General features: G+C 33.1%; 1 protein-coding gene across 6 annotated transcripts in view; it reads right to left on the bottom strand.

The window, feature by feature from the left end:
- The window catches only part of LOC140451084 (NPC intracellular cholesterol transporter 1-like), a 370,771-nt gene that overhangs the window by 194,640 nt on the left and 148,228 nt on the right, over window positions 1-27,903 (bottom strand). For all 6 annotated transcript variants that reach the window (XM_072544806.1, XM_072544817.1, XM_072544810.1 and 3 more), the window contains exons 3-4: window positions 10,693-10,956; window positions 10,448-10,633 (exon numbers count right to left, since the gene is read on the bottom strand). In XM_072544806.1, coding sequence (XP_072400907.1) covers window positions 10,448-10,633; window positions 10,693-10,956 — 450 coding nt within the window. The remainder of the gene's footprint in view (window positions 1-10,447; window positions 10,634-10,692; window positions 10,957-27,903) is intronic.

The following is a 27,903-nucleotide window of genomic DNA, read 5'->3' as shown; positions in this document are numbered from 1 at the left end:
CAATAAAAATAGTAAATTACATTAAGATGCCACAAGACAATAGCTTTAGAACAATATTCTTATCATATTTAATACTAGTATGTATACTAGGTACATGAGATCAAGTTCACGTTTTTGATAATATATACGTAAGTAAATATATTTAACAAACATTAAAATCATTAATACATGTTAAAGTTGTATGTAGAATGGATAAAACAATAATGGAAGCCATCGAGATATACTGTTATATAATATTTAGTTAAAAATGTAATTTTAGTTTAGTTTAGTTTTTAATCTTTAAGTATAAAGAAATATTGAAACACAAGCAACACTGCAAGCATCAGCTGTTACAATCTTAGTATAAAAAATAAACGAACATCATTTCGGAACACTACCCTATTATCATCTGTGCCGTATTCCGTAATGAAAATTGGTTCATTTTTACTTGTTCAAATATACTAACAAAGAATATAGACGCATACGCATACTCTTTGATACATTTTGATACTACGATAGTAACAGCTGATGCTAGCAGTGTTGCTTGTCTTTCAATATTTCTTTAAACCAACATAAAATTGCTTGACATAAATTACATTTTTAAGTAAATATTTAAATATTATATAATAGCATATCTCGTGGCTTCGAATAAGGTTTTATTCATTTTACATACAACTTCAACATTTATTAATGATTTTAATATTCGTTAGATAATAAATAATTTACGTAGATGTAGATGCTATCAAAAATAAAAATACAAAATGATATACTTTTAAGTAACCTTGATCTCAAAACACTGGATCAAGACTTAAAAAAATACCACTAGGTCATGTAACTGTGTATCTACTAATATTCTTTAGTCATCTTTATCTCAGGATCTTTAGTGACTCTTAGCAATTTTCTTAATTACAACTGTGGTGAATTTGTGCGTTTAAGTAATCTCTTTTTACATTTATTCTGATAAAAGAATAAGTAAAATAACTGTATAAAAATCAGATCAGATTTAAGAATTACAAATTGGATATTCTAGAAAAATATAACAATGATATTAGACGAGAAAAACTAATTTTTAGACGTTACAACGGTGTATATTTGATAACATGTGTGTTACGATGCATATGTGTCAAACCTATTAGCTAAGTTAATCCCGTTGGAATATATTAGTATTAATCGCGTCCCAATATCCAAAACAAAGAAATATATTACAATTTGTATTATCACTAACAACTGTTACACTTGTTAAACTGTTTGTTCGGGCTGTTAGGCCGTTGTCTTTTGAGATTAGTTCTCGACGTTTCGCCAACACTAGGGGTTGGCATCTTCTGGAGATGTTACTGCTTCGCTCGTAACCTGAAAATGACGCTGCGCTGCGTTGTACTACGACTACTACGAAGGCAATATTTATATTTCCCACTCGCCTCCCCCCACTGGTTTCGGCTTGAGGGGGCGTGTCGTTGTTTCTAGTAGCTTTTCTTTCTTCATGTTTGGCGGGAAGGGTGTTTGTGGATTTTAATATTGGTATCCATGTTTTGTTAATTTTCAGTCTCTCTTCTCTCCGATTAAAATTATTTGGATGCTTATATATTTCCACCGCTTCCCGATACAACCGTGGGTAGTACTGTGAAGTTTTGTCTAGCATCTGCGTTTCTTCAAAGAGTATTCGATGTTCTTCGCTTCCCAAAGCGTGTTCGGCAACGGCAGATTTGTCGATATGTCCTAAACGACAATGGCCTTTATGTTCATTTATTCTTGTCTTTTTGGGTCGTTTCGTGGTTCCCACATATACAATTCCACATGTGTATGGTATTCGATATACTCCGGCCGTTGCTAATGGGTCGCGTTTGTCTTTTACCGATCTTAAACAGTCCTTGACTTTCTTTGTAGGCTTGAAAATGGTCTTTACGTTGGCTTTCTTAAGTATTCGCCCAATTCTGTGCGTTACTCCCGATATGTAGGGCAAGAACGCTTTGCCTTTACATTCTGTTTCTTCGTCCTTTCGTCTACAGATGTTGTTCATCGCTTTATGTATTTACATAATGCGAAAATACATTTATGTATTTTCTCAAAAATATTTCTCTAAAAAATCTCAAAAAAAAATTTAAGATTTTCCTTAATGGAAAAAATCATCTCAATAAAAAAATTTTCATGGCAACCTATTTATTAAGTATTTATTTATTTAGCAATTTTTAAACAAATTATAAAAAAATATATTTCTTGCTTCAAAATTACTTTCTTTTAATAATTTGAAGTATTCTGAGACGTTATTCTTGTATTTTTTAATACTTACTTTAAACTTAAAATGCAAATAAACAGTTAAAAATATCGAAAAATTCCGATTTTAACGTTTTTCGAGGCAATTTTTCAATAGGTTATACATCCAATTTATAAAATAAAAAATATGAGGTGAAAGTTTACAAAATAGATTCAAAATGCGCAAGTCTATTTTGATTTGATATAGCATAAGTCAGTTTAAAATATTCATGAACAAATTAATATACCGTTGCGTTTCGGGATACATATCTAGTCTTGACAAACATATCTATAACGTTCAAAACACATTGTATATTTTTTACCCATAAGCTGAATCTTATTTTAATCGAAAGAATAAATATTATGCTACAACATAACAGTAAAAAGTTAACACAAAGTTTAAAACGGGAAGCTGTTTATTTATAACAATTTTTCAACAAATAAAAAATTTCAATTGTGTTTGAACTATTTATTCATTTTTTATATATTAAGCAAGTTCCCGTGGTATACTTTGGGTAAACTTTTTACTGTGATATTGCAGCATCATATTCTTCCAATTAAAATAAGACTAAAATTGTGGTAAGAAATAAACAATGTGTTTCAAACGTTAAATTTTAGACGTTCATCAGGTCTACATATTCCAAAACGTAACAATATATCAATTTGTTTATGTATATGTAAAACTAACTTTTGCAATATAACATCAAAATGAGATTGAGCAGTTTTAAACGAATTGACTTAAGCTTTTATCTTGTATTTTTTGTTTTTTTCACATCTGATAAAACCTAATAAAAAATGGCCTCAAAAACGCAAAGAAATTGTTTTTTTCGGCTATTTTAGTAGTTTATTTGCCCTTTACGTTTAAAGTAAGCGTTTTACATAAATATCATAAGAATCATTTTCGTCTTGAAATAACTCTCAAATTATTAAAAAAAATTGTTATACATAAATAGGCTGCCATAGAAAATTTCAAGAATTAACAGCTCAATTGCGTTTTGTAACATCTCCAGATGCACTTCCGTTTAAATTAGCATTGAGAAAAACCGTGTTTTGAAAAATGTTTTTCACGAAAAACGTTAGGAGTTGTGTCACTCCAATATCACGCATTGTGTGTGTTCACATTTCCATTGAGGAAAAAAGTACTTTTCGTCACTAAAATAAATTGTTTTTATGAAATTTGGCTTTTGGTTCTATTACTACTGTGAGATAGGAACTTTTGTGTTGTAGGTTTTCAGCTATAAATCTGTCAAAATATGCCCGAGCTGAGCGAATGGACCTTACATCTTACAATGAACACATTCTACCTTAGACAAGGAAAGAGAGGGGGCGCGTAATCGTATGGAACAGACTAAAGCCTAAACCGGCACCAGAAAGGTTGCCAGGTCATATTTTATTTCTTCAGTAGATTGAAAATAATGATATATATTAAATAGATTTTTTTCAAAATTTATAATTGAACACTGATATAATGATCACTTTTTGAATATGATTTTATCATTACATATTTTTTAGTAGATGGATTTAGTGTTTTAGTAAATCAGTAAATTGAAGATGAAATCAGTAGATCTGGTAATCCTGCGAGAGATAGTAATGGGCAACGTACAGGCAACAAAGCATGGCGGTCACATCGAAACTTTCTTCACTTTGCGAAGGTTTATTAAATGAACCAAAGAACATAGACGCATATAGAAGGATTTTTCAGCGTCGGCAAGGTTATACACAAAACAGTAGACGCTGATCATGATTTTAGTTCCTTATTTGTACCACTAGGGAGAGGTTATGTTAGCGCTATTACTGCTTTTAAAATAAGAAAGAGTGGGGCAACAAATGCAACTTTAGATATTTTTATATGTAGATGCCACGTGGTCGTAGAATAGCATTAAATTTTTGCGTTTTATAAAATGTTTTGAAGAAAATAAAATATTGATAAATTAATCTTTAAAAAAAAAATGTTATGATTCAAATTTTTAATTTAAATATGTACAAATCTACAAATAATATAATTAAAACTCTCTTCTTATAGACTGTAAATAAAATTAATTAAAAGTCAATCACTGGGAGAGAAAACTCAAAAAATTGTAATCTGTTAAATTGTTTTGATCAAAAAACAATTCCTGGTCTTGTTAGTAAGCTAGAATTGCTTTATAGCACATACACCAAAGAATTAATTTTTACAATTTGAAAATTCGAAATTGTGCATATAATTTCGGATTTTTAAATTAAAAAAATAAATATGTATGTCTCAAATAACGCCTCACTAGAGCTTAACAAAGGAAGATGAGAAAAAAGACAAAAATGGCTGCTGGGACATGGACCATAGCAAATCCCAAGAAAACCAAATCAGCAGCACCTGAGGATAAAAAGAGACTTCGGGAGAATACCATCAAAGCCCTCGTAACAGAATTGCTAAAAAACCAAGGGGCTCTAACGAGCAGACTAGGTCATAAAGCACCGTAACAAAAGTATTCAGAATGGTAGTAGCACACAGACACCATCCTGATACTCAACTAGATCGGGCTCAAGCAAATTTGATCATTAACAAACTGGAGCAAGCACTTGATGAGGCTCCTATCGGAGGTCAAAATGAACTTTTGCAGTTCAGTGAAATTGTGTTTTACTAGTAGTTATTATTTTAAAACAAGATTAAATAGAACCCATACAGTGTAAACACTTTCACATTGTGTCAACATTAAAAGTTACCGTTAAATTTTTTCTAAAATAATTCAGGAATGCTTTTTGTTATTATTAAAAGATTATGGATTAATTGGAAGTTTCGGCGAAATGAAATATTTCAAAATTTAATAAAAAGTTTCATTGAATACTTTTTTGAACAGGATAATTGTTCAATGAAATAATTTAGAAATTATTCTAAATTCTAGTTTTTTGTTGAATATATTTTGAAAATTTTCTAAAATGTTTAGTAAATTTTTGGACAGGAAAACAGTATAATAAAAAGTTATATATAACACTAATATAACAATAATTAATATAATACTTATAATAAATACTGCAGCAGTTTCTTTAGAATCAATGACGCTATTTAATATGAGACGATCTTTTATGGAATATATTGACAAATGAATTAAAGGAAATTGTAGACATATCGAACACTTACTTTGACAAAAAGTTATGTTACTTAGTTTAACTATTTTTTAATTTAGTTTGTAAATAAAATGTTTTGACTATGGCTTTAATTTAATATAAAACGTAAAATGTTTGATGTAAAATCCTATTATTTTGTTATTTTGTCAAATCCTATTATTAATTACCCTGCTGATATATTTATTTTATTTAATATTTCGTTAACTATTAATTTTAACTAAAGGTATTTTGTATCAAAATTCAGAAGTATTGATGTTTTTGTCTATTTTTCCTTCGTTGTCTGGAGTAATTTCGTTAAAGCAGAATTATGCAGCTGATTTGTAAAATGCGATTATCTCAAAAACTGTTGAGTTTTGAAGTTATTAACTAGTATACATTTTTTTGTTAAAATAATGTATCTTTAATATTTTTTATCACAAATACAGATAACTTGAAGAGCAAAAAAGTTAAGTGCAAATTTATGCAACATATGTGGCGCCCTCTATCAGCTGTATGAAAGTATGCATCAAATTATAATTTCTCATATTTAAATGTACCCAGTTATAAATTTTTGTACATAAATGTTTACAAACATGAAAGTTATAGAAAGAAATAAAATTTTAAATTTGCACTTTAATACCCTGTTTCTTTCTTAATATCAATATTTTATCAAAGCAATTTAGCTTAAATCGTAATATTTTAAAGTGTAGAATCTACTGATTCATTTTGTACAATTATATACAGTGTGGTCCTTAAGTAATTGTAAAAAAAGAAACAGTAGATTCTAGACTTGAATATATTACGATTTAAGCCAAATTGCTTTAATAAAATGTTGATATTAAGAAAGATACAGGGTGTTAAAGTGCAAAATTAAAACTTTATTTTTCGCTATAACTTTTGTGTTTGTAAACATTTATGTATAAAAATTTACAACTGAATACTTTTAAATATAAGAAATTATAATTTGATGCAGACTTTGATGTAACTGATAGAGGGCGCTACTTATGCCACATATGTGGTATAAATTTGCACTTAACTTTTTTGCTCTTTAAGTTACTTGTATTTGGGATAAAAAGTATTAAAGATACATTATTTTAACAAAAAAAAGGTATACTTCACATACATCAAACATTTTACGTTTTATGTTAAATTAAAGTCATAATCAAAACATTTTGTTTACAAACTAAATTAAGAAATAGTTAAACTATATAACATAACTTTTTGTCAAAGTAAGTGTTCGATATGTCCACCATTTTCTTTAATTTATTTGTCAATACATTCCATAAAAGATCGTCTCATATTAAATAGCATCATTGGTTCTAAAGAAACTGCTGCAGTATTTATTTCTTCCCATAGTTGATTGCGAATGTTTATGACACACGTTGTTTTAATGCGCCCCATACACCAAAATCAAGCGGATTAAATTCGGGGCTACGTGGTGGCTATATCGTATAATGAATAAATATATCGATATTACTTATTTATATGATTACGTTACAGCTTACGAGTAACTATAATTACATCTCGAACAAATGGACTATTATGATTTACTAACGAACTAATATTATGCTGAACTAAATTGCCGGTATGTTTACTATATTTATTACAATATCGGTTATTAGGACAACGATGATGTTTTTGTAAAAATGCTGAGTCTTTCAGGTTAGATTTGTAGCAAAAGTATTATGAAACAGGACACATACGTGTTATTCAATACCTGTGCTCTAGTTTCTATTTGTGCTAATAAAAATGGGTAAACAATTTACGTAATGAATAATAAGTATTCTTTTCGGATATTTTATGAATATCTTCTATGAATATATATATATATATATATATATATATATATATATATATATATATATATATATATATATATATATATATATATGAATATCTTTTATGAATTAAATAATTATATCAATAGCTCACCACATTGACAAGGAATATGACTACCACGACGAATCCAACGTTCAGAAAAGTTGTATTTAAGTATGTTCTAACTGCTTTCTCTCTAGAATGTGGTTGTGTACCATCTTGCAAAAACCACATATTTTGGGTTTTTAGCATTTTACAATAGGGAAAAAGTTATACAACACCATTATAGAAACTTAAGAAGCGATAGCAAAGGGAAATTGTAAACATGATGAAGGCCAACGTCTGAATACGCACACGGCACCTAAAGAAGAAGATGAAATATCTTTTCTCCAATAAGACATTTAACACATATAACAAAGCATTTTGTGATGTTACATTATCATCTTTGAGTTGTTTTAATAAGAATAAACTATGAATTATGATTGTCTACAGGTATTCAGTGCTTTACCGCACAAATATCAAACTAAGAATTATTGTGCAGCTGACTTATAAAATGCATTTATCTCGAAAACAGTTGAATTTTCAGGTTATTAACAAGTATACCTTTTCTTTGTAAAAATAATGTATCTTTAATATTTTTTAACACAAATAGAGCTAACTTAAAGATCAAAAAAGTTTAAGCGCAAATTTATGCCACACATGTGGCATATGTGGCGCCCTCTTACATTAAAGTAAGTATAAAACTATAATTTATCCTACTCAAAAGCATCCAACTGTAAATTTTTGTCCAAAAATATTTACAAACGTAAAAGTTATAGCGAAAAATAAAATTTTAAATAATTATTAAATAAGTACACCCTGTATCTTTCTTAATATCAACATTTTATTAAAGCAAGTTGGCCTAAAACGTAATATTTTAAAGTGCAGAATCTACGGTTTCTGTTTGTACAATTACTTAAGGACCACCCTGTATATATATATATATATATATATATATATATATATATATATATATATATATATATATATATATATATATATATATATATATATATATATATAGTATACTCCCTTTATAACGAACACGGTTATTACGAGGTTTCGCTTATAACGAGGTACATTAGATGTCCCGTGAAATTTCTATTGAACCATAACCCTTTATAGCGAGGTAAATTTGCTTATAACGAGAGAAAATAAGACTGCAAAACGTGTTTTTTACGTTTTGGCCCGGCCGTAGCTATAAATAAATACCCTTTTTAACTGCGGACCGCCCGCAATAAACTTCTTACAATTTATGATTCTTAGTCGGAAATGTAAAATTTATGATTCACAAGTGTCATTGTATTGGGTTGACCATTCACGTAAGTGTTTTAAAGGTTGTCAGAAACTTTATCCAAGGACAAAACGCTAATAAAGAAGCATAAAACTGTTTCACATCTTTAGAAAATATGATAGATAGAATACTGGACAATTTAAAGCAGTCAAAAATGACAAAATAACTTTATACGCTTTATACATATTTACAGAATACAGATTTTTTGTTTTAACATATATCATTGACACTAAAAGTAAACAACTCTTTTTTGTTTTAATGCATTTCATTGACAATAAAAGTAAACAACTTTGTTTTAAAAACGCCATTCAAACAATATTTATTAGCATCTTATATTGCTCCGAATGGCTTCACTATAGAAAGTTAATGCTTTAGAAAACTACATATTCATATGTATGCACAATATTATTGTTGTTGGATATAACGAGATCCGCTTATAACGAGGTAATTAGTCTGCCATTTCAGTTCTCGTTATAGAGGGAGTCTACTGTATATATATATATATATATATATATATATATATATATATATATATATAATCATAAATATTTATTTTTTACAATAAAAATTACCTCACTTTACAATAAAATATTCCTACAAAAATACTGAAAAAAAATTGTTTAAACAAATTAGAGGGTTTATTTAACAACACAATTATTTAAATAATACATATTCGTAATGTACCCAAAAAGTAGATACAAATTTAAAAAAACGTCGAAATCTATAAACAAGAAACAGAGATACACTTAACAGCTTCTTCCCCATCCTGCGCTCTTACTAGTTTCAAAGCCGCCCAATTTTGGGAACCACAATTTTGAAGTTTTGTGAGCGATTCCATTAAAATGCACTTTTTCGAATTTTTCACATTAAAGTCTTAAAGTATGTTCTTTCAAATGACCTTACTAAGGTCTCTTAATTGTTATTAACAAAGCTGCTATCAACAGTCTGCAGTCTTTTGCCTCTTCTTTTTTAGAAAATCCAGCGCCTATCAGGTATCACTGTGAATCATAAGTTGTTGTGTAACTATAGGAATAACAGACAATTTTTTAAATTGATTATGCAGCTATCTTACAAACAGGATACAATTTGTTCAGGAAGAAAAATTTTCAATCGTGCGAAATTTTATTAAAATACCTAGTCACTTATGGGCCTTATCTTTTTAATATGTGAATGACAATAAATCTCAATTAGCCACCTCACAGTTCCTATTATTTGCCGATAATATAAAAGTTATTGTAATCAAATGTAAGAGATCTAGGTGTTCAATTAGATTCTAGATTGAATTTCTGATCTCATTATGACTATGTGAATAACCAGGCATTTAAAATGTTTAGAAAAGGTTTCATTATTAGAATTTTTAGATGTTATTAAGTCTAATTAAATTTATTTATATTTCCAGATCTCTTATTAAATACTGCTCAGTGGTTTGGTCACCTACATATCAAATACATATTTTCAATCTTAAGAGTCCAAAATAAATTTATTAGATATTAAAGTTTTAACCTTCCGAAATTGTCTGTAAGGTAAACTCAAACTGATATTATCTTCTACATAAATTACTCAATTCCAAGAATGACTAAATGGATTGATCCAAGACTGATTGATTTAATAATATGTTACCCTTAATTGATTTTAATGTCCCTTCCAGATGTACTTCGAAAAATTATACATTTTTATGTGATTTTTATAATATTATTGATTAAACGTCTCTTTTTCCACATTATTGAAACATGAAAAATGAAATTTTGAAAATGTGATTATTTTTTTTTATTTTAAAAAGTCAGTTGACTAGTGTATTCTTAAATAGTTGACATTTTGAAAATTCTTAACTTTACTATTCTGATGTTTTGGCAACGTTGTGGGGTTCTGACGTCGTAATCTTGAATGACGTAATATGATTTTAGTATGAAAAACACTATATATCTCTCGGTAATTTTACCCCCCCCCCTTTCACCCAACAAATAAAAAAACATTGTAGGTACTTACATCAGCTGATTTACTACAGGGCACAGTCGGTAAATTGAGAGGAATGAAGCCCTTTGTGGGACCAGTTTCATTGTGATATGTAATCTGGAACGGTACCATAGGAGTCTCTTTGTTACCCAAATAACTGAACCACCTCAGGGCAGTGCATTTGGAGGAGCCCCAGTCTCCACACATCAGATCCATTACCTAACAGAAAAGATAAATAAATTAATTCTTTATTCTTAAAAATACTTTCATTCACTTACCTTTCCGCCAGTGGACGGCACGCTGACTTGCCTGCAAGATCCAAAAACGTTCTCCATGAAAGAGTTTTCCATGAAATAATCAATCTCGTTCACGTAGGTCACATTTGTGGCTAGATCGAAACGTTTCTCAGTGACGTTTAAGAACCTGGAGTGTTCCGGTGAACACGTCATGTGACAGACTGTTTTCAGAAAGTTCTCCATGCAAGGCGGGCACCTGCTGAGCAAAGTTTGGGGGAGGGCCATGTTCATTTCAAGAATTTGTAACTGCAAAGGAAAATACACAAATATAATTTAATAAATATGAGTAATAATATCCAGTAACACAATTTTAATTCAAAATTAAAGATTTAACTGACAAAAAAGTCTAGGTGTTATGTCACGGGATCTAGGCGGCCAATTCACTGGTCCGAAGCGTAAAATAAATTGTTCACCGAATCGTTCTCTCAGAAAAGCCATGCTTTTGACAAGCGTCTGCCGACAGCGCGTACCAAATGGATCTCGGATACAGATAGGCAACCAGGAATTCAATATTTTTCAGTTTTATGAATTTTTCATTTGTGAGTTTTATAAAGTTTAATTTTATTAGTTTTTGTTAAATTTTGTATTCTTTTCTGCCTAGTGCTTTGATTTGTGTTTCATATAGATTATGGAGGAGGTGAAAATAAAGTGTTCTAGATGCGAAATGACTTTCAGTAAGTAATGGAATTTAAAAGTTCCATCACATCAAGTTCAAACATTCTGGTAAGAATCAATTTAAACTTATTTTTATAAATGGTATTTAGAATTTTGCATTTCTCTATTTCAGGGGAGGAAGTTCCTCACCCACAGAAAGAACACAAGTATGCATCCAGTATATGCACTTTGTGATTATTCAACAGTGGTGAGATTAGATTTGCATAAACATTTTGAAACTATTCATAAACTAACTTTGAAATTTTGTAACCAAAAATTTAAAAGTATAAAAGAATTTACTACTTGGAAGGACCAACTTGAAAGAGCGACTAGTTCTTTTTTGTAAGAAGAAGAGGTACCTTTTCTGCAAAAGACCACACAGTTTCAATGTATTATGTCATATATCGGGCATTTTTAGTTCCACAAGCAAAGGTATACGATATTCACTTATGCTGCAGATATTTGAAGTAGAAAGGCCCAGTTTTAGAACCAGAACCCTAACCTGGAGTTGGTGGTATGTATCAGATATCAAGAATTTATTTAGTAACCACATATTATATTTACACATATAATTTTTGGTTTAAAATATTTACAAATATTAAAAATCAAAAATTCACTTAAAATGATTTAAAAACATAAGGTAGGTATATTGTCCAGATTTGACTACAACATCAAGTGGATTAATTACTAAAAATTAATAGTATATTTTTAAACTCATTTCATTTTATAGGATACTATTATGCTGGGACAATGAATATATAGGTACATTATGTACTATTGTTTTGTTGTATTGTTATGGGTGTTGGAAGATAACGGAGTAGCAAGCATTTTATTATTAAAGTTACATTGGTAATAAGTGGTGTTGGTGTTTCATGAATGTGTATTTTTCTGTGATAGGGATCAAATTTATGTTTCTGTTAATCATTTATTCCATCTTAGCCCCTGTAGTCAGTAGTAGGACATTAGATTTAGTTTTTTTTCAATAGGTACTGAGAGTCCCATACTGCAAGTGTATGAAAATCCAATAGTTCCAGTAGTTTCAAAAATAGTAGACGCTTTAAAGCAAACCTCTACAGACAGAACTTATGACTTGATAAAAAGGAAACAAGTCGTGTTATAAAGTTTAAAACAAACAATAGACAATATCACATGCCGAGAACAAATGGATGCACTCGAAAAACTGAATGCTCCGATCGGTTCAACGTTATCGGCTATTAATGATATAAAGATACACAGCAACGAAAACTCTTCTCTACAAAAAGAAAACTCCAAAGTGTACGTCTAGCTAAGCCTAATAATGAAGAAAGCCAACGTATTTCTATTAGTGCTCTTATCCAAAGAGATAAATTTGTTAACAGTTACAGTATGAAATAAATAAGTTTTAATTAAAAATCCTTGTTTTTCTTTTGCTAAAATCTCATTTTGCAATGGGTTTTTAAAATATTTTTGCCGGTGCCGGTATACAAAATACTACTATATTGTTTAAAAAATGTATGTAGATATTTTATACCATGGTTTTATATCCACGTGTGTTAACAATAAAAATAGGTATTTCTCTGAAATAGGTAGGTATTAATTTTAATTTTTAAATAACCAGATAATGTTTTTAATTTTTACGTTAATATTTACAACACGCATTATATAATATACTATAAACGTCATTACATTTAAAGTGAAAATGAATTCACAAGTGTTAATAAATTTTCTCAGAACTATTTATTTTGCAATTCAGAAAAGTGTTCTATTATTCGAGAAATAATCTAGCCATATATATATATATATATATATATATATATATATATATATATATATATATATATATATATATATATATATATATACTGGTCAAATAGTTTCATACAAAATAATGTTAAAATAAAAGACCACGACCTACGGTCTCCAAGCAATATCATGCTTAAAATATGTTGAATAGTTTAATCGATTAAATTTGTGTATTGTAATTATTTGAAATATGTATTGTGAGTTGCCTATGTATATATCAGAGAGCCATTTGGTACGCGCTGTCCACGGTTCCTAGACTTACAACGGTTGCCTACTCCAACTAACCAATGAACATTAAGTCCGCAAATACGTCACGAGAGTACAGTAATTTGAATCGTAAATGGGTAATCGGCGATTTTATGTCTTTGATGTATAGAAAATAGTAAAGATAGTTATGAAATAAAGATGTTTAGTGGATTATAATACCTAATTATGGAAAACTGTTGATATCTAGGTAGTTTGGTATTTAAAATTTACGTAAATCTACACTTCAATCTCCATTTTACACTGAAAATTTGTCACGTATACTGAATTTCCATCAATACTGGATTAACTGTTGAATTACCGGCCCTTAGAAGTCAACTAGGATTATACGAATTAGAATTACTTGTATAATTTATTGTAAGAATTTAAATAAAATGTAATAAATTTTAATTGGTAAAAAACGTAACTATAATCCGTTCACAAATTGTTGAGAGCACGAAATGTGCCTCAAAGTCATAAAACGGTCGTAAAATTTGTATCATCATAGGCGTTCCTCAGGTGTTTATTCATTAAAATTAATGCGTTTTACATTTATTTTCCTTTCCAAAATGTTTATCAATATTAATAATGTTTTAATACTAATATATTTAGCAAAAACAATTAAAACTTTCACGGCTAATGTTGGTTATTATATTATATTAATAAAAATAAGAATTTAACCATTAACAATTTTGTAAATAAGAATACCTTATCTCTTTGGATATTTCAATACTAATCTTCGCGTTTAATTACTTTACCAGAAAACCTGGAACTCATATCCGAAGGTACTGTTGTGAATTTATTAAAAGGTTCAATATTTATAACACTTATGGATTTAATTTATTTTTTATTTATATTAACTTATCTGACAATAATTTATATATATACGTACGTAACAATTAAATTCGCGAGCGCGTCTTCAGAATTAACTGTCCCTCCAAACAAAATGTCCTGTTAATATATGCCATTGACGTTACGCTAGAACCATCGAACAGCCTTCTCGACTAGCGGCGAAATTATAACGGCAAAGGCAAACGGTATTCTCGCATCGGTTCGACCTTTTTCTGGAAGGTCAGTTCAGGTAAATAGAAGCCTCTCGTAAAATCTAAAACATAAGCATGTGAATAAAAACATGTTTACAGGTTAAAACTATGACTCATATTTTTACGTAACATTGCCCCCCTCTCAAAAGATGGTTCCTCCTGGAACCTTGTCGGGACTAGAACTGGAACGGTATGCTGGTATCGGCAACTGGACCCTCTTATACAACTTCCAGTTGTATAAAAATGACAAGGGACGGTTTTCTCTCCGCACCAGTAACTATGCGGATTGCAACAGACTAACACCTGGACTTCGGTGTCTTTAAAGATCTCCTCCACCATATTTCGGATAACCCTCCAATCTAATTGGCGGCACTCCAACTTTGGCATGGCTAACTTTTGCACGTCGGACTCTAGTACGTGCTCTCTCAATTGAAGTAAGGCTTCCCATACATCTCGGTAGGTAGGTTGGTCACGGGCAGTGTCTTTTGTTACCAGGTAGAAAAGGTAACGTGATGCATCTTGAAGTTTCAAGGTTTTACCGGGAGCTGGCACCTGGCATTGAAGTTCTGCAACTCGACCAAACTTCCTTTGAAAGACGGATGCCAACCCTGGTGCGTCTTTGATACTGGCCGGGATGGTAAGGGCCAGCGAGTAGTCATCGGGGAGCGCGAGTAGATCTTGCTTTTCTTCAGTGGTAACACCATGTCTCGCTTTACCGGTACCTCCATAGGCACCCATGAATTCCTCAAACGTGAGGTCAGACACATCGTGGACTTGGTTTACTTCCACTTCTTCATCTACGTCGTCGTCACCTTCGAAAGACGCCAACCGGTTATGGTGTACTATCATCGGCTTTCCCCTCGGAATCTTGCTTATTCGGTAGATGACATCGTTGATCTTCTCCATAATTAGATATGGGCCTTCCCAAAACTGCTGCAATTTGGGAGAACAACCTTTTCGCTTCTTGGGATTATAGAGCCAGACCTTGTCGTTCTTCTTAAAGCAACCCTTTTCCGCTTGTGTATCGTACCTTTTCTTCATTCGGTCGCTAGCGATCTGAAGGTGGGAACGGACCAACTCATGTACATCGTCCATTCTTCTTCGTAATTCGATCACATAATCTTCACCTGCTACATCTTCTCCAGGTCGACACCTAAATTCTAGATCACAAGGTAGTCGCATTTCGCTTCCGAATAGGACTCTGGCTGGTGTCTGGCCTGTTGATTCGTTAACAGCAGATCTGTAGGCCATGGTGAAGAACGGAAGGTATTGGTCCCAGTCTCGCTGATGATCGGACACCATCTTTGTCAAATACTTGCCGACTGTCCTATTCATCCGCTCTACCATACCATCAGATTGCGGATGATATGCTGTAGTTCTTGTTTTCTTCATGCCTAGTCTATCACATATTCCTTGGAATAGATCGCTTTCGAAGTTCCTGCCTTGGTCACTATGTATCTCCAAAGGCACTCCAAATCGGCTGATATATTCTTGGATCAACTTATCTGCAACGGTGGCGGCCTTCTGGTCTGGAAGTGCGTAAATCTCGACCCACTTAGTGAAGTAATCCATTACTACCAGCATGTACTTGCCTCCATTTTCACTTTCTGGAAATGGCCCAGCGATGTCCAAAGCTATTCTTTCAAACGGGCTTCCAACATTATATTGTCTCATAGGAGCTCTCCTTTTTCGGTAAGGCCCGTTACTCGTGACACAAATAGTACATTTCTTACACCAGTCTTTTACATCGTCGGAACTGTTCATCCAATAAAACCGTTCCCGAATTCGCTGAAGGGTTTTCCTCACACCAAAATGCCCTCCCGATGGACTGTCGTGTAACTGACGAAGTACTTCGAGCTATTCTGCTCTTTGGGATCACCAACTGTCTTCTCTTCTCTAAACCGTCATCATTTTCCAGGACTCGTTTGAGCAAGCCATCTTCGATGATAAATGAGTCCCACTGGGCCCAATACGTCTTAACGTAGAAGTTCTCTTCTCGTGACGCAATAATTCCGTTCAGGTTTTGAAAGAACTTTACTAAAATATCCGAGGACTCGTTCCTGTCCTCCTTGAATCTGAGACAGCACTCCTCCAATTCCCACATTACTTGCATCCGTATCTAAGATGAACTCTCCTTCTGGCAGTGGATACCCTAAAATTGGTGCTGTTATTAAATGCTTTTTCAACGTTTCAAAGGCATTTTGGCAGTCTATATCCCAGCGGTATTCTCTTGCTTCCTCTGTAAGTCGCGTTAATGGCTTAGCGATATCTGCAAACTTCTTAATAAACCTCCGGTAGTAAGTACATAGTCCAAGAAAACTTCTCACTTGATGTTTGTCAGTTGGTTTTGGCCATTCCTTAATGGAATCGAATTTTCCCTTATCCACGGCCACTCCTTCTTTACTGACTATATGACCCAGATAATTGACTTTACCTTGAAATAGCTGGCACTTCTTGGGGTTTAGCATCAATTGAGCAGCTTTAAGTCGATTAAAAACGTTTTCTAAATTCCTCAAATGATCTTCGAATGTCTCCCCCAAGACGATTATGTCATCTAAATAAACCAGGCATGTTTTCCAAGATAACCCTCTCAACACATTTTCCATAAGCCTCTCAAATGTCGCAGGAGCATTACAGAGTCCAAATGGCATAACGTTGAATTGCCACAATCCAGATCCTGTGGTGAAGGCTGTCTTTTCTTTATCTACTGGGTCTATTTCTACCTGCCAGTATCCAGACTTCAAATCCAAAGTAGAAAACAATTTACTTCCAGCCAATGTGTCCAATGTGTCATCAATCCGAGGCAGAGGATAACTATCTTTCTTGGTAACGTTGTTCAGCAAACGGTAATCCACACAGAACCTCGTCGTTCCGTCTTTCTTCTTAACCAGGACCACCGGAGAGACCCATGGGCTCGTAGAAGGTTCTATCACCCCGTCTTTCTTCATTTCCTGAACAATCGTTTCAGCTTCCTCTCTCTCCGCCTGTGGTAATCGTCGAGCTGTTTGACGAATTGGCTTAGCATTACCAGTATCAATTTTATGCTTAACAACGGTAGTTCTTCCCGTCTTTCCTCCTTTCGGTAAGAAAATATCACGATACTGCCGCAGAAATTCCCTTAATTTCCTTTTCTCCATCTGATTTAGAGACTGTCCTGCAACTGCAACCATTTGGTCGAATTTGTCGTTGGAATTATCAGATGTTGTCGCCTGACGGATTATGGATGTCACAGGTACACAAGTTCCTACTTTTGTCTCTTTCTTTATGGTCACTGGGTAGTCGTTGACATTGATAAGTCTCACAGGAATTTCTTTAGCCGAAGTCACCAATTCCTTTCCAATTATGATTCCACGGCCAACCTCATCGTCGTGGTTCCAAGGCTCCATCATAACAGGTCTCCCTTCGTCCCCAATTCCCTGTAGCCGCGCTACTATGATCGTTTCGCTTCTCGCAGGCACGACTGTATCTTCGGTAATGGCTGCTTGCACAGTGTTGTCATTATGTGGATGAAGAAATACCTCCTCGTTGCCAACTTTGATTACCTTATTCTTAAAATCCAATTGGAATCCATGCATATTCATTACGTCCATTCCTAATATAACATCCTCTTCGATGTCAGCAAGTATAACAGTATGGACGAACTTTTCTGCTCCAATTCCCAATTGTACCTGGATTTCTCCATGAATGTTGGCATTTTCACCTGTAGCGGTCCGAAGTCGCAACCTCGTTGGTAACAGTTTCTTTCGGCTGTTTATAACTGTCGGGCGTATAATGGTTCTGGTCGCTCCGGTATCCACCAACAACGTATGCTTTTTACCATTGATGTCTCCATCTACATATACACTATCTTCACGACATTTCAAAGAAGCTATTAGTATGAGAGGGTCTTTGGAAAAGTTTTGGGTCGAAGCTGCCCCCCTAAGGCTGACCCGTTCTAGTTTTCCTGATGGTGAGTTTCTTGATTTGCGTCGTACCTAGGGTGCTTACAGGAGCTTCGTACGTGTCCTATTTCGCCACAATTCCAGCATCTGATGGTCTTCGTTTTCTTGTATGTCATGCTTTTCATCATATTAACGAGCTGGTCAAGTTTATCTTCATCTCCTTTCTCTTTTACAGTCCTAACTTTACTGTACCCGCCAGAGGCCTGCGTAGCTGACTCGTATTCGAGGGCGGCGGATAGGACATCAACCAGCGTCTTGTGACGAGCTAATCGCAGTGTTCTCTGCATTTCATGATCACGAAGACCATCAATAAACGTTTGAACGGCCAATTTTTCCATCATGTCTTCGGGAGCTGTTGGATAAGCATATCGTACTAATCTGGCAATATCTACCTCATATTCTTGAAGAGCCTCATCTTTCTTCTGTCTACGATTTTTAAGCTGCGACTGATATACATGCTCCAAATGTTCGTGGCCATATCGCATATTTAACCTCTTCTTCAGTTGTTCGAAATCATCGGTCTCCTCTGCGGCTATGGTCTGAAGCAGATCTAAGGCATCTCCTCGAAGAGCGATAGTCAGGTTTACAGACTTTTCTTTTTCAGACCATCCATTCGCTCTTTCGGCTGATTCGAACTGTTTCATGTAGTTGTTCCATGATGATTTTCCGTCGAAAGTTGGGACTTTAACATGAATAGAACCTCCACTTCCTTCAAATTTCGGCCGTGTCTCCAACTTACATTTCGTCTCGTCTTCTTTTGTCTCTAGTGTAATTGGATTGTTTCCTCTCTCTGCCGTTCCTCTTTCCTCCAGCTTCTTTTCCATATCTTTTCTTCGAAGGCCAACATATCGGCAGCAACTTGGTTTTTTAACGAAGATATTCTATCGTCCAGCGCAGACATCTCAGAAGTGACTTTAGAGATTTCCGAAGAGATGTTAGCAGTAGAGGTGTGCTTATTAGTTCTTTTAGATGAACTAGTTCAAGAGAACTATTTCACAAAAATGAACTGGTTCAGTGAACTAGTTCGCGAAAGAACTATTTGTAGGACCGAAATCGAAATCCAACCCTAACATAACTGGTTGCCAGATGTCTCGTCTTATCATCACACAAGCTCGGCGCCGGCCGTGCGTTTTCTTCGGTTTTCAGTCAGTCTTTCACTCTTTCACTACCGTACAAGTAGTTCGGGTTCGGAACCCTTTCTTTCTATCGTATGTTTAGGTTTAAATGATTTAAATTTATTTCTCTAATGTTTTGCAAATAACATTTTTTTATTTGCAAAAAATTATTGAGATTTGTTTTTTATTAACCGTTTTAAATATATATATATGGTTCACGTATGATTTATTTTTATATTTACGTATATTTAAACAAAACAAAAAGGTTAGACTAGGCGAATACATTTTTGAAGAAGTCGAAAAATTTAAGTACTTGGGAATATTAATAACAAACAATGGAGAAAGAGAAATAGAAATCAAAGAAAGGATTATTACAGCAAATAAGACCTTCCATGCAAATAAGAAATTACTAAAAAATAAACTATTGAGTAAGAAATCGAAAATGAAGATATACAAAACAATAATTCGACCGACGATGATGTATGCAGCCGAAACCCTCAGCATGACAAAAAAACAAGAGGAAAACCTTAGAATACAAGAAAGAAAAATACTAAGAGCAATACTGGGACCAATAAAAATAAATGAAAATGAATTTAGACAAAGAACGAACCTTGAGCTACTGGAAGAAATTAAGGAAGATATAGTGTGTAAAATAAAACAACAAAGAGCAAAATGGCTAGGACACGTATGGAGATCAGGATCAACTACGACGATATTCTCAATATTGGAATGGACACCAGCTGGCAAAAGAAGACGTGGAAGACCAAGATCTACATGGTTACAAGAAGTTGTAAATGATCTCAACAAGGCGGGCATACGACAGTGGAAAGGAAAAACCAGAGATACAATGGAGACACAATGGAGAAAAATAACTGAGAAAATTAAATAAGGAACATGAGGACTGATCTACCTCAAAACATAGATCTAGAGAGCGTAAGCGGCGTAACCCCTAAAGGGGTGTTTAGCCACATATATATATATATATATATATATATATATATATATATATATATATATATATTTAAACTCATAGGTATCTATATTAGGTTATTTCTAAAAGAACCTTACAAAAAAAATCAGTGAATTTTCTAGGAACATTAAATAACACATATTCATTCTCACTTTTACATAAAATTATATTTTATGTAGATGCGTCAATCATTTTAACCACAACTTAAAATTGTTATTTCAAAATTACAATACGAGAAACAACACAGCATGTCAACGTTCAAGCCAATGCGTGGGCATACGATCCGAACCATTATGATATTAAGATAAGACTGTTTATGTTATTTTCACGTTCCTAAGAATTATGATCTGTTATCTGAGGCTAATCGACACTTCTTTTTTTAAACTAGTCAGTCCATCCCATTCTCAAAATAATAAATATATGATCTCATTCATTCATTATTTTCTTCTTTAGAAGTTGAGACACAATTTATAATGCAAATCGTTCACAATGAACTAGTTCTATGAAAATTAATGAACTAGTTCAATTAGTTCAGTTGAAAGAATCGTTCATTTGAACTATTTCGATGGTGAACTACACATCTCTAGTTAGCAGAGACTTTGCTTTCCAGCGAAGAAATCTCGTTAGAAACTTTGTCTTCCAACGAAGCGATGTCGCCGGAAACTTTGGCTACATCACCAGAAACTTTGGCTACATCAGAAGAAACTTTCGAAATATCGTCAGAAACTTTGTTCTCCAATGATGCGATGTCACCAGAAACTTTCGAAATATCGCCAGAAACTTTGTTCTCCAATGATGCGATGTCACCAGAAACTTTGGCTACATCAGAAGATACCTTCGAAATATCGTCAGAAACTTTGTTCTCTAATTTCGAAATCGACGAGATGACAGCATCTTCAAATATATAAGTCTCTGGATCTAGTCCTTCTTCTAGCAAAGCGTTCTTTAGTCGTTGGACTAACTCAGCCTTTTTTCCGGTAGAAGCTAATTCTCTGTCTTCGAGATGTCTTCTTAAATTAGTCACTGTTAGCTCATAAATCGTCGTCATTTTCACAATTTACAAATATTCACTTGTATTATTATTATAAGTCTAATTTATGTTCGATCCAACTTCTAACACCATTTGTTGTGAATTTATTAAAAGGTTCAATATTTATAACACTTATGGATTTAATTTATTTTTTATTTATATTAACTTATCTGACAATAATTTATATATATCCGTACGTAACAATTAAATTCGCGAGCGCGTTCAGAATTAACTGTCCCTCCAAACAAAATATCCTGTTAATATATGCCATTGCCGTTACGCTAGAACCATCGAACAGCCTTCTCGACTAGCGGCGAAATTATAACGGCAAAGGCAAACGGTATTCTCGCATCGGTTCGACCTTTTTCTGGAAGGTCAGTTCAGGTAAATAGAAGCCTCTCGTAAAATCTAAAACATAAGCATGTGAATAAAAACATGTTTACAGGTTAAAACTATGACTCATATTTTTACGTAACAGTACTATTCGTTGCAAGATAATTAGGATGGAATTCCCCAGATTTTTAATAATATAATGGGTATAAAGATGCCGGCTTTGGCCACCTGCCTCGTCTGTTCAGTTTATATTCGAAACTTAACTTGAAAGGGTGAAGTTATTACGAACGAAAACAATTTTTTTGTTTAGTACGTTTTTGATCGCATGTAATTTACGGCTCGTCGGTGTTTCCGCGTCTACGGCAGTAATTAGCGTCTCGAATATTTCTTTTGCGAATTATATGCAGTGAGGTTATGTGGCTAGAAAAAATACGTCATATAAAATACAAGCTGTGCGTGAATTGTTATACGAGTCTTTACAACATATTACAGAACAAAACTGGAATGCAGTAAGACATGTAATAGAAGAAGAACAAAAAATGTGGGATCTTGATAACATAATTGATGCGACCGTAGAGACACAACCGCTAATTATTAACCCTCAAGACGACTCGGATTCCGAAGTTGATCCTATTTATTTTGAATGTGAATAGTTTTCTAACCGTAATTATATATGGTAGGTAATAGTAGTTGTAATCGTACGGTATTAAAGGGGAAAGGCGCAAAATGTCGCCTGTCAAAATGTTCAATGTGTTTTAAAAGTATCCATTTTTTTTTTCAAATTCTGAGAAAACTAAAAAGCATTTTTGAAAAATTTAAAGGCAGAATGAAATATTTATTAGAATAAATAAAAAGTTTCTTTTGCATGCAATATTTTCAATTAAAAATTATACTATATTTTCTTTTTTATTTTCACCCCTGTTACATAACATACTAAAATAAACATTGTAGAAGTTTTCAGGGACTTTCTGCCCTCAGTAATAATGTAATCTTTCATTCTGCGTTTAAATTTTTCAAAAATATTTATTAGTTTTCTTCGGAGTCGAAAATAATGGATACATTTAAAACACATTGAAAATTTTGCCAGGCGACATTTGGCGCCTTTCCCCTTAATTAAATAAATGTATCTTTTACAAATGGCAAAAAACTTTTTATTTTTGAACAAAATAAAGAAGTTTTATTAAAACAAAAATACAATTTACATAAGTACAATTTAAAAAATATATTTATTTAGTTCAAATAAATGTTTCAATCATATACTCTACGACACTGGTCGGTCATCTGTAACCAAAATACCTTCGTAATCGAATTATAAGTTTGACTGCTGTATTGTATTCCTTCAGATACAAGGTGGGTTAGTCGAAAACATCTTAAACCGTCAGTTTCAGGTTGGTTTTTACTATTATATCGTATTACCAATCCTCTCTGAGCTATCGACAAATTGTGAACCGATTATCCAATAGATATAAATATACAATACATAATTATTTTTTTCTTTTTTTAAATATTTTTCCTTGATTGATCATTAATATCTTTATCTTATTTTCTTTTAGCACTGGTAACTTGGCATTTGAAGCATTTATTAAAATACTTGATCCGCGTGAATTCCGCATGATCCACGTGAATGAATCTGCAGTACGTTTTTACGAGACAAAGGGGTATATCCGAACAATGACTGGAAACATACTCTGCAGTTCGATGTATAATTTTCTTATCCCGATTTACGTTTTCACCATGAAAATTTTGGAAATATTTTTCCATCGCCATTACTTGGTCTATCCATTCCGATGATGCATTTATGAGTCCACCAAATGATAAATGTTGTACCCAGGATGGTACAGAATAATTGTGAACATTTTTATTTTGTTCCTCAGGGGTATGTCTTCCTAAATTTGGGAATTGATTTTTATATTTAAATGCTACGGACACGTGTGAACTACTACTACTTTGACTTTGCAGATCCACGAACATAGTATCTACACTTGCGGGTACTTCAGGTGGCAACATATTTATCTTTGCTTGTTGAAAAGCTTTTGCAACGATATATTCTTCTTTTTCTTGATTACCATAATGAGAAAAGTTAGTAGTTCTTTGCACCATATCTGGATTTTTTCCTAGTATTCATTCGTACTCTGTAAAGGCTATGGATAGAGGTGACGGATGGTTACGTAATCCACCCCTTGTTGTCAACTAAAAATACAAAATAATTAAACGTATGTTAAAAAAAGGTAACAAATTATTTCTTACCTGTGAGAAAAAATTTTTCAGACAATCTTGGTTTAATCTGTGTGTTAATAAATAAGAAATTTTGTATTTCTCTTTCAAGTCAGTAAATAACGACTGAATAGATTTGGAGGATATTATAAAGCCCCTTTGGAAAATTTGTATGGATTTTTTTCCAATGCACACCATTTTAGTACCAGTAGGTATCAATTACTAGAGCCAATAACCTATTTTGTTCTTCCAAAATGTCCATTCCATAAAGTCGTTTAAATGTAGTTGCATCAGATATAAAGGAATTCATTAAATCAAACCAACTATTAATAAGCTCTATAAACTCCCCAAGTTTTTGTGCTGCGATTTTTTTATCGCTGGCTGCATTTTGAAAATAATGTTTTAAGGCTGTTACAGTTGTGTGAGATAGTAATTCCGCAGCAAGTGCAACGTTTTGTCTTAGCATTTTTTTTATCTCTAAATGATCTGAAGTCAGCTTATATATGGAACTTATTTCTGTTGTTGCAGCTTCAATTAGTTCTTTTAACAAATCTTTTTCAATATATTTCCATCTTCAAGTTCAAATCCTGTGTCGATTAACCAGTTTCTTGTTAATTTTAAGAGATGGGGAGCATCAGCAAACATGTAGATATTTGCTTTTGTGACTAGATGTGCAAAATGTGTGATGTCAACTGAAATATTCAATTTTTTTAAAGTCCTTGATTGCCTTCCCCGCAATTAGACACACATGAAACTACATTATATCTTACATTGTGCAACTCAGTAATTATGATAGACAAAATATTGTCAGTCATATTTGTATCAAACCCAATGTAGACTGGTTGCTTCCATTTATCAAAAAGTCCTCTTGCCATCACTACTTGCATGTACCTATGAGGGCCAACCACTTCATCCTCTTTTCGGTCATATTCATACTGGGCACAGACTTTCATTTCATCATATGACAAGACGGTTACTTTTTCTAGTTCAGTTTTTGATTTTCCAGCAATATACATCACCTGAAGTACAGCTTGTAGGAAACCAGATCTAAGATTAATGTGTGCAGCCCATTTTTGTAAAGTTGATATTCCAGGTAATGGGTATTTCTTAGATATAAGTAACATCTTTTACTAAAATATCTTATTGTGAAAACTTTTGAAATTTCTTCTGTCGTCCAACCTGCTTTCTTTTTCTTTTTCACAATAATTTCAATTTCGTTTTTACTAAACATGTGACCAAAGTGTTTCAAAATCTTTTGCTTACTATCAATGTCTTTTTTTTTATTAGTTTATTTAATTCTACAATCCTCGTTCTGGTAGTACACAAATCTTGTTCATTTTCTTCTAATTTCTCTTTTAGTTTTTTCTTTTCTTCAAGCAACTCCTAGTATTTTCATTTTACAATATCTTCCTCCGATTCTTTACTTGTACCGGATACATCATACAAATCAATGGTTACAAGATTGATTTTTTCCCTTTTATGTGATTGCACCTCTAATAATTCTTCAATGATAGCTGTTTGTGTTTTCATTGCTACTCTTTTATCTCTTCTTGCTGTAAGTAGGTTCACATTCTGTATGTTTTGAAACATCTTAAGAGTTTAAGTTTTTACTTGGAATTGCTACAAAATAGTGTGATGATAATAAACAGAATTAATTACATTAAGTCAACAACACTTAACTCCATCCTTTAATTTTAACTTAGGCCTAGTTCCCATTATTCGAGCATAGGTACATGTCATCCACAAAATCATCCTTCTTGAAATTATTACTAAATACTCTAGCAGTTTTTATATTTATTTTATCTTTTCTCCAACAGCACATAATTAATATTTTTTCTAAATTTGTATTTTTGGGAAACGTGAAAAATGCTATTTGTTGATCAGAATCAGCAGACTTCTTGTTTTTATAAAAATTATTTTTACAAGTTGCCACACTACAACCTGTGCCTGGCATTCTAAAATTTCAACAACATTATTATTACGTTAATACACAATGAAATTTTAAAGTTTTAACCTACCTTATAAAAAGATATTCTTAGCATATCATTAGCATAACATTCTAAAGCAAATAATAAACTCAAAGATCATTACCACGAACAAACTGTGATAATAAATGGGCTTGTATTCTTGTGTACTGTTACGATAAATATCATGGCCTAAAATAACCGTAAATATATTATGACTAATTCTGTTTTGTTGTAGAAATTTCGGCGAAGGATCTAGAGCCAAATTATTATGAATCATCCGATTCGAGGTGCCCCGGTAGACCGAAATAAAACCGGTCTGAGCTTCTGGGGAGATCGCCGCCGTTCTCGAATAACAGGACTTCATATATAATAACGGAACTGTAATTGAAGAGGAACAGTTGATTTTGACGACGCGCTCGCGATTTAAATGTTACGTTCGCCTATATAAATTATGTGTATTATTCGTTAAATAAATTGATATAAATTATTGTGCTTTTTAATGAATTAAGATAAGAACAATATAATAAATTATTAAAGGCTTTATAAATTAAATAAAGATATAGCAGTTAAATAAATTCTCATTAAATTGGTGTCAGAAGTGGGATATAAAATAAATTGTGAAAATGACGACGATTTATGAGCTCACAGTGACGAATTTAAGAAGACATCTCGAAGACAGAGAATTAGCTTCTACCGGAAAAAAGGCTGAGTTAGTCCAACGACTAAAGAACGCTTTGCTAGAAGAAGGTCTAGATCAAGAGACATATATTTGAAGATGCTGTCCTCTCGTCGATTTCGAAAGTTTCTGGTGATGTAGCCAAAGTTTCTGGCGATATTTCGAAAGTTTCCGGCGACATCGCATCATTGGAGAACAAAGTATCTGGCGATATTTCGAAAGTTTCCGGCGACATCGCCTTATTAGAAAACAAAGTTTCTAACGAGATTTCTTCTCTGGAAAGTAAAGTTTCTGCTAACATCTCTAAAGTAACTTCTGAGATGTCTGCCCTCGACGATACAATATCTTCGTTAAAAAACTAAGTTGCTGCCGATAAGTTGGCCTTCGAAGAAAAGATGAAAGAGATGGAAAGGAAGATGGAAGAAACAGGGACAGCAGAGAGAGGAAACAATCCGATTACAGTGGAGACAAAAGAAGACGAGACGAAATGTAAGTTGGAGACACGGCCGAAATTTGAAGGAAGTGGAGGTTCTATTCATGTTAAAGTCCCAACTTTCGACGGAAAATCATCATGGAACAACTACATGAAACAGTTCGAATCAGCCGCAAGAGCGAATGGATGGTCTGAAAAAGAAAAGGCTGTAAACCTGACTATCGCTCTTCGAGGAGATGCCTTAGATGTGCTTCAGACCATAGCCGTAGAAGAGACGGATGATTTCGAACAACTTAAGAAGAGGTTAAATATGCGATATGGCCACGAACATTTGGAGCATGTAATCAGTCGCAGCTTAAAAATCGTAGACAGAAGAAAGATGAGGCTCTTCAAGAATATGAGGTAGATATTGCCAGATTAGTACGACATGCTTATCCAACAGCTCCCGAAGACATGATGGAAAAATTGGCCGTTCAGACGTTTATTGATGGTCTTCGTGATCATAATATGCAGAGAACACTGCGATTAGCTCGTCACAAAACGCTGGTTGATGTCTTATCCGCCGCCCTCGAATGCGAGTCAGCTACGCAGGCCTCTGGCGGGTACAGTAAAGTTAGAACTGTAAAAGAGGAAGGAGATGAAGATAAACTTGACCAGCTCGTTAATATGATAAAAAGCATGACATACAAGAAAACGAAGACCATCAGATGCTGGAATTGTGGCGAAATAGGACACGTACGAAGCTCCTGTAAGCACCCTAGGCACCAGAACTTTTCCAAAGTCCCTCTCATA

Source organism: Diabrotica undecimpunctata, chromosome 1, assembly GCF_040954645.1.
Source record: "Diabrotica undecimpunctata isolate CICGRU chromosome 1, icDiaUnde3, whole genome shotgun sequence".
Lineage (NCBI taxonomy): Eukaryota > Metazoa > Arthropoda > Insecta > Coleoptera > Chrysomelidae > Diabrotica > Diabrotica undecimpunctata.
This window is presented reverse-complemented; position numbering and strand designations above follow the sequence as displayed.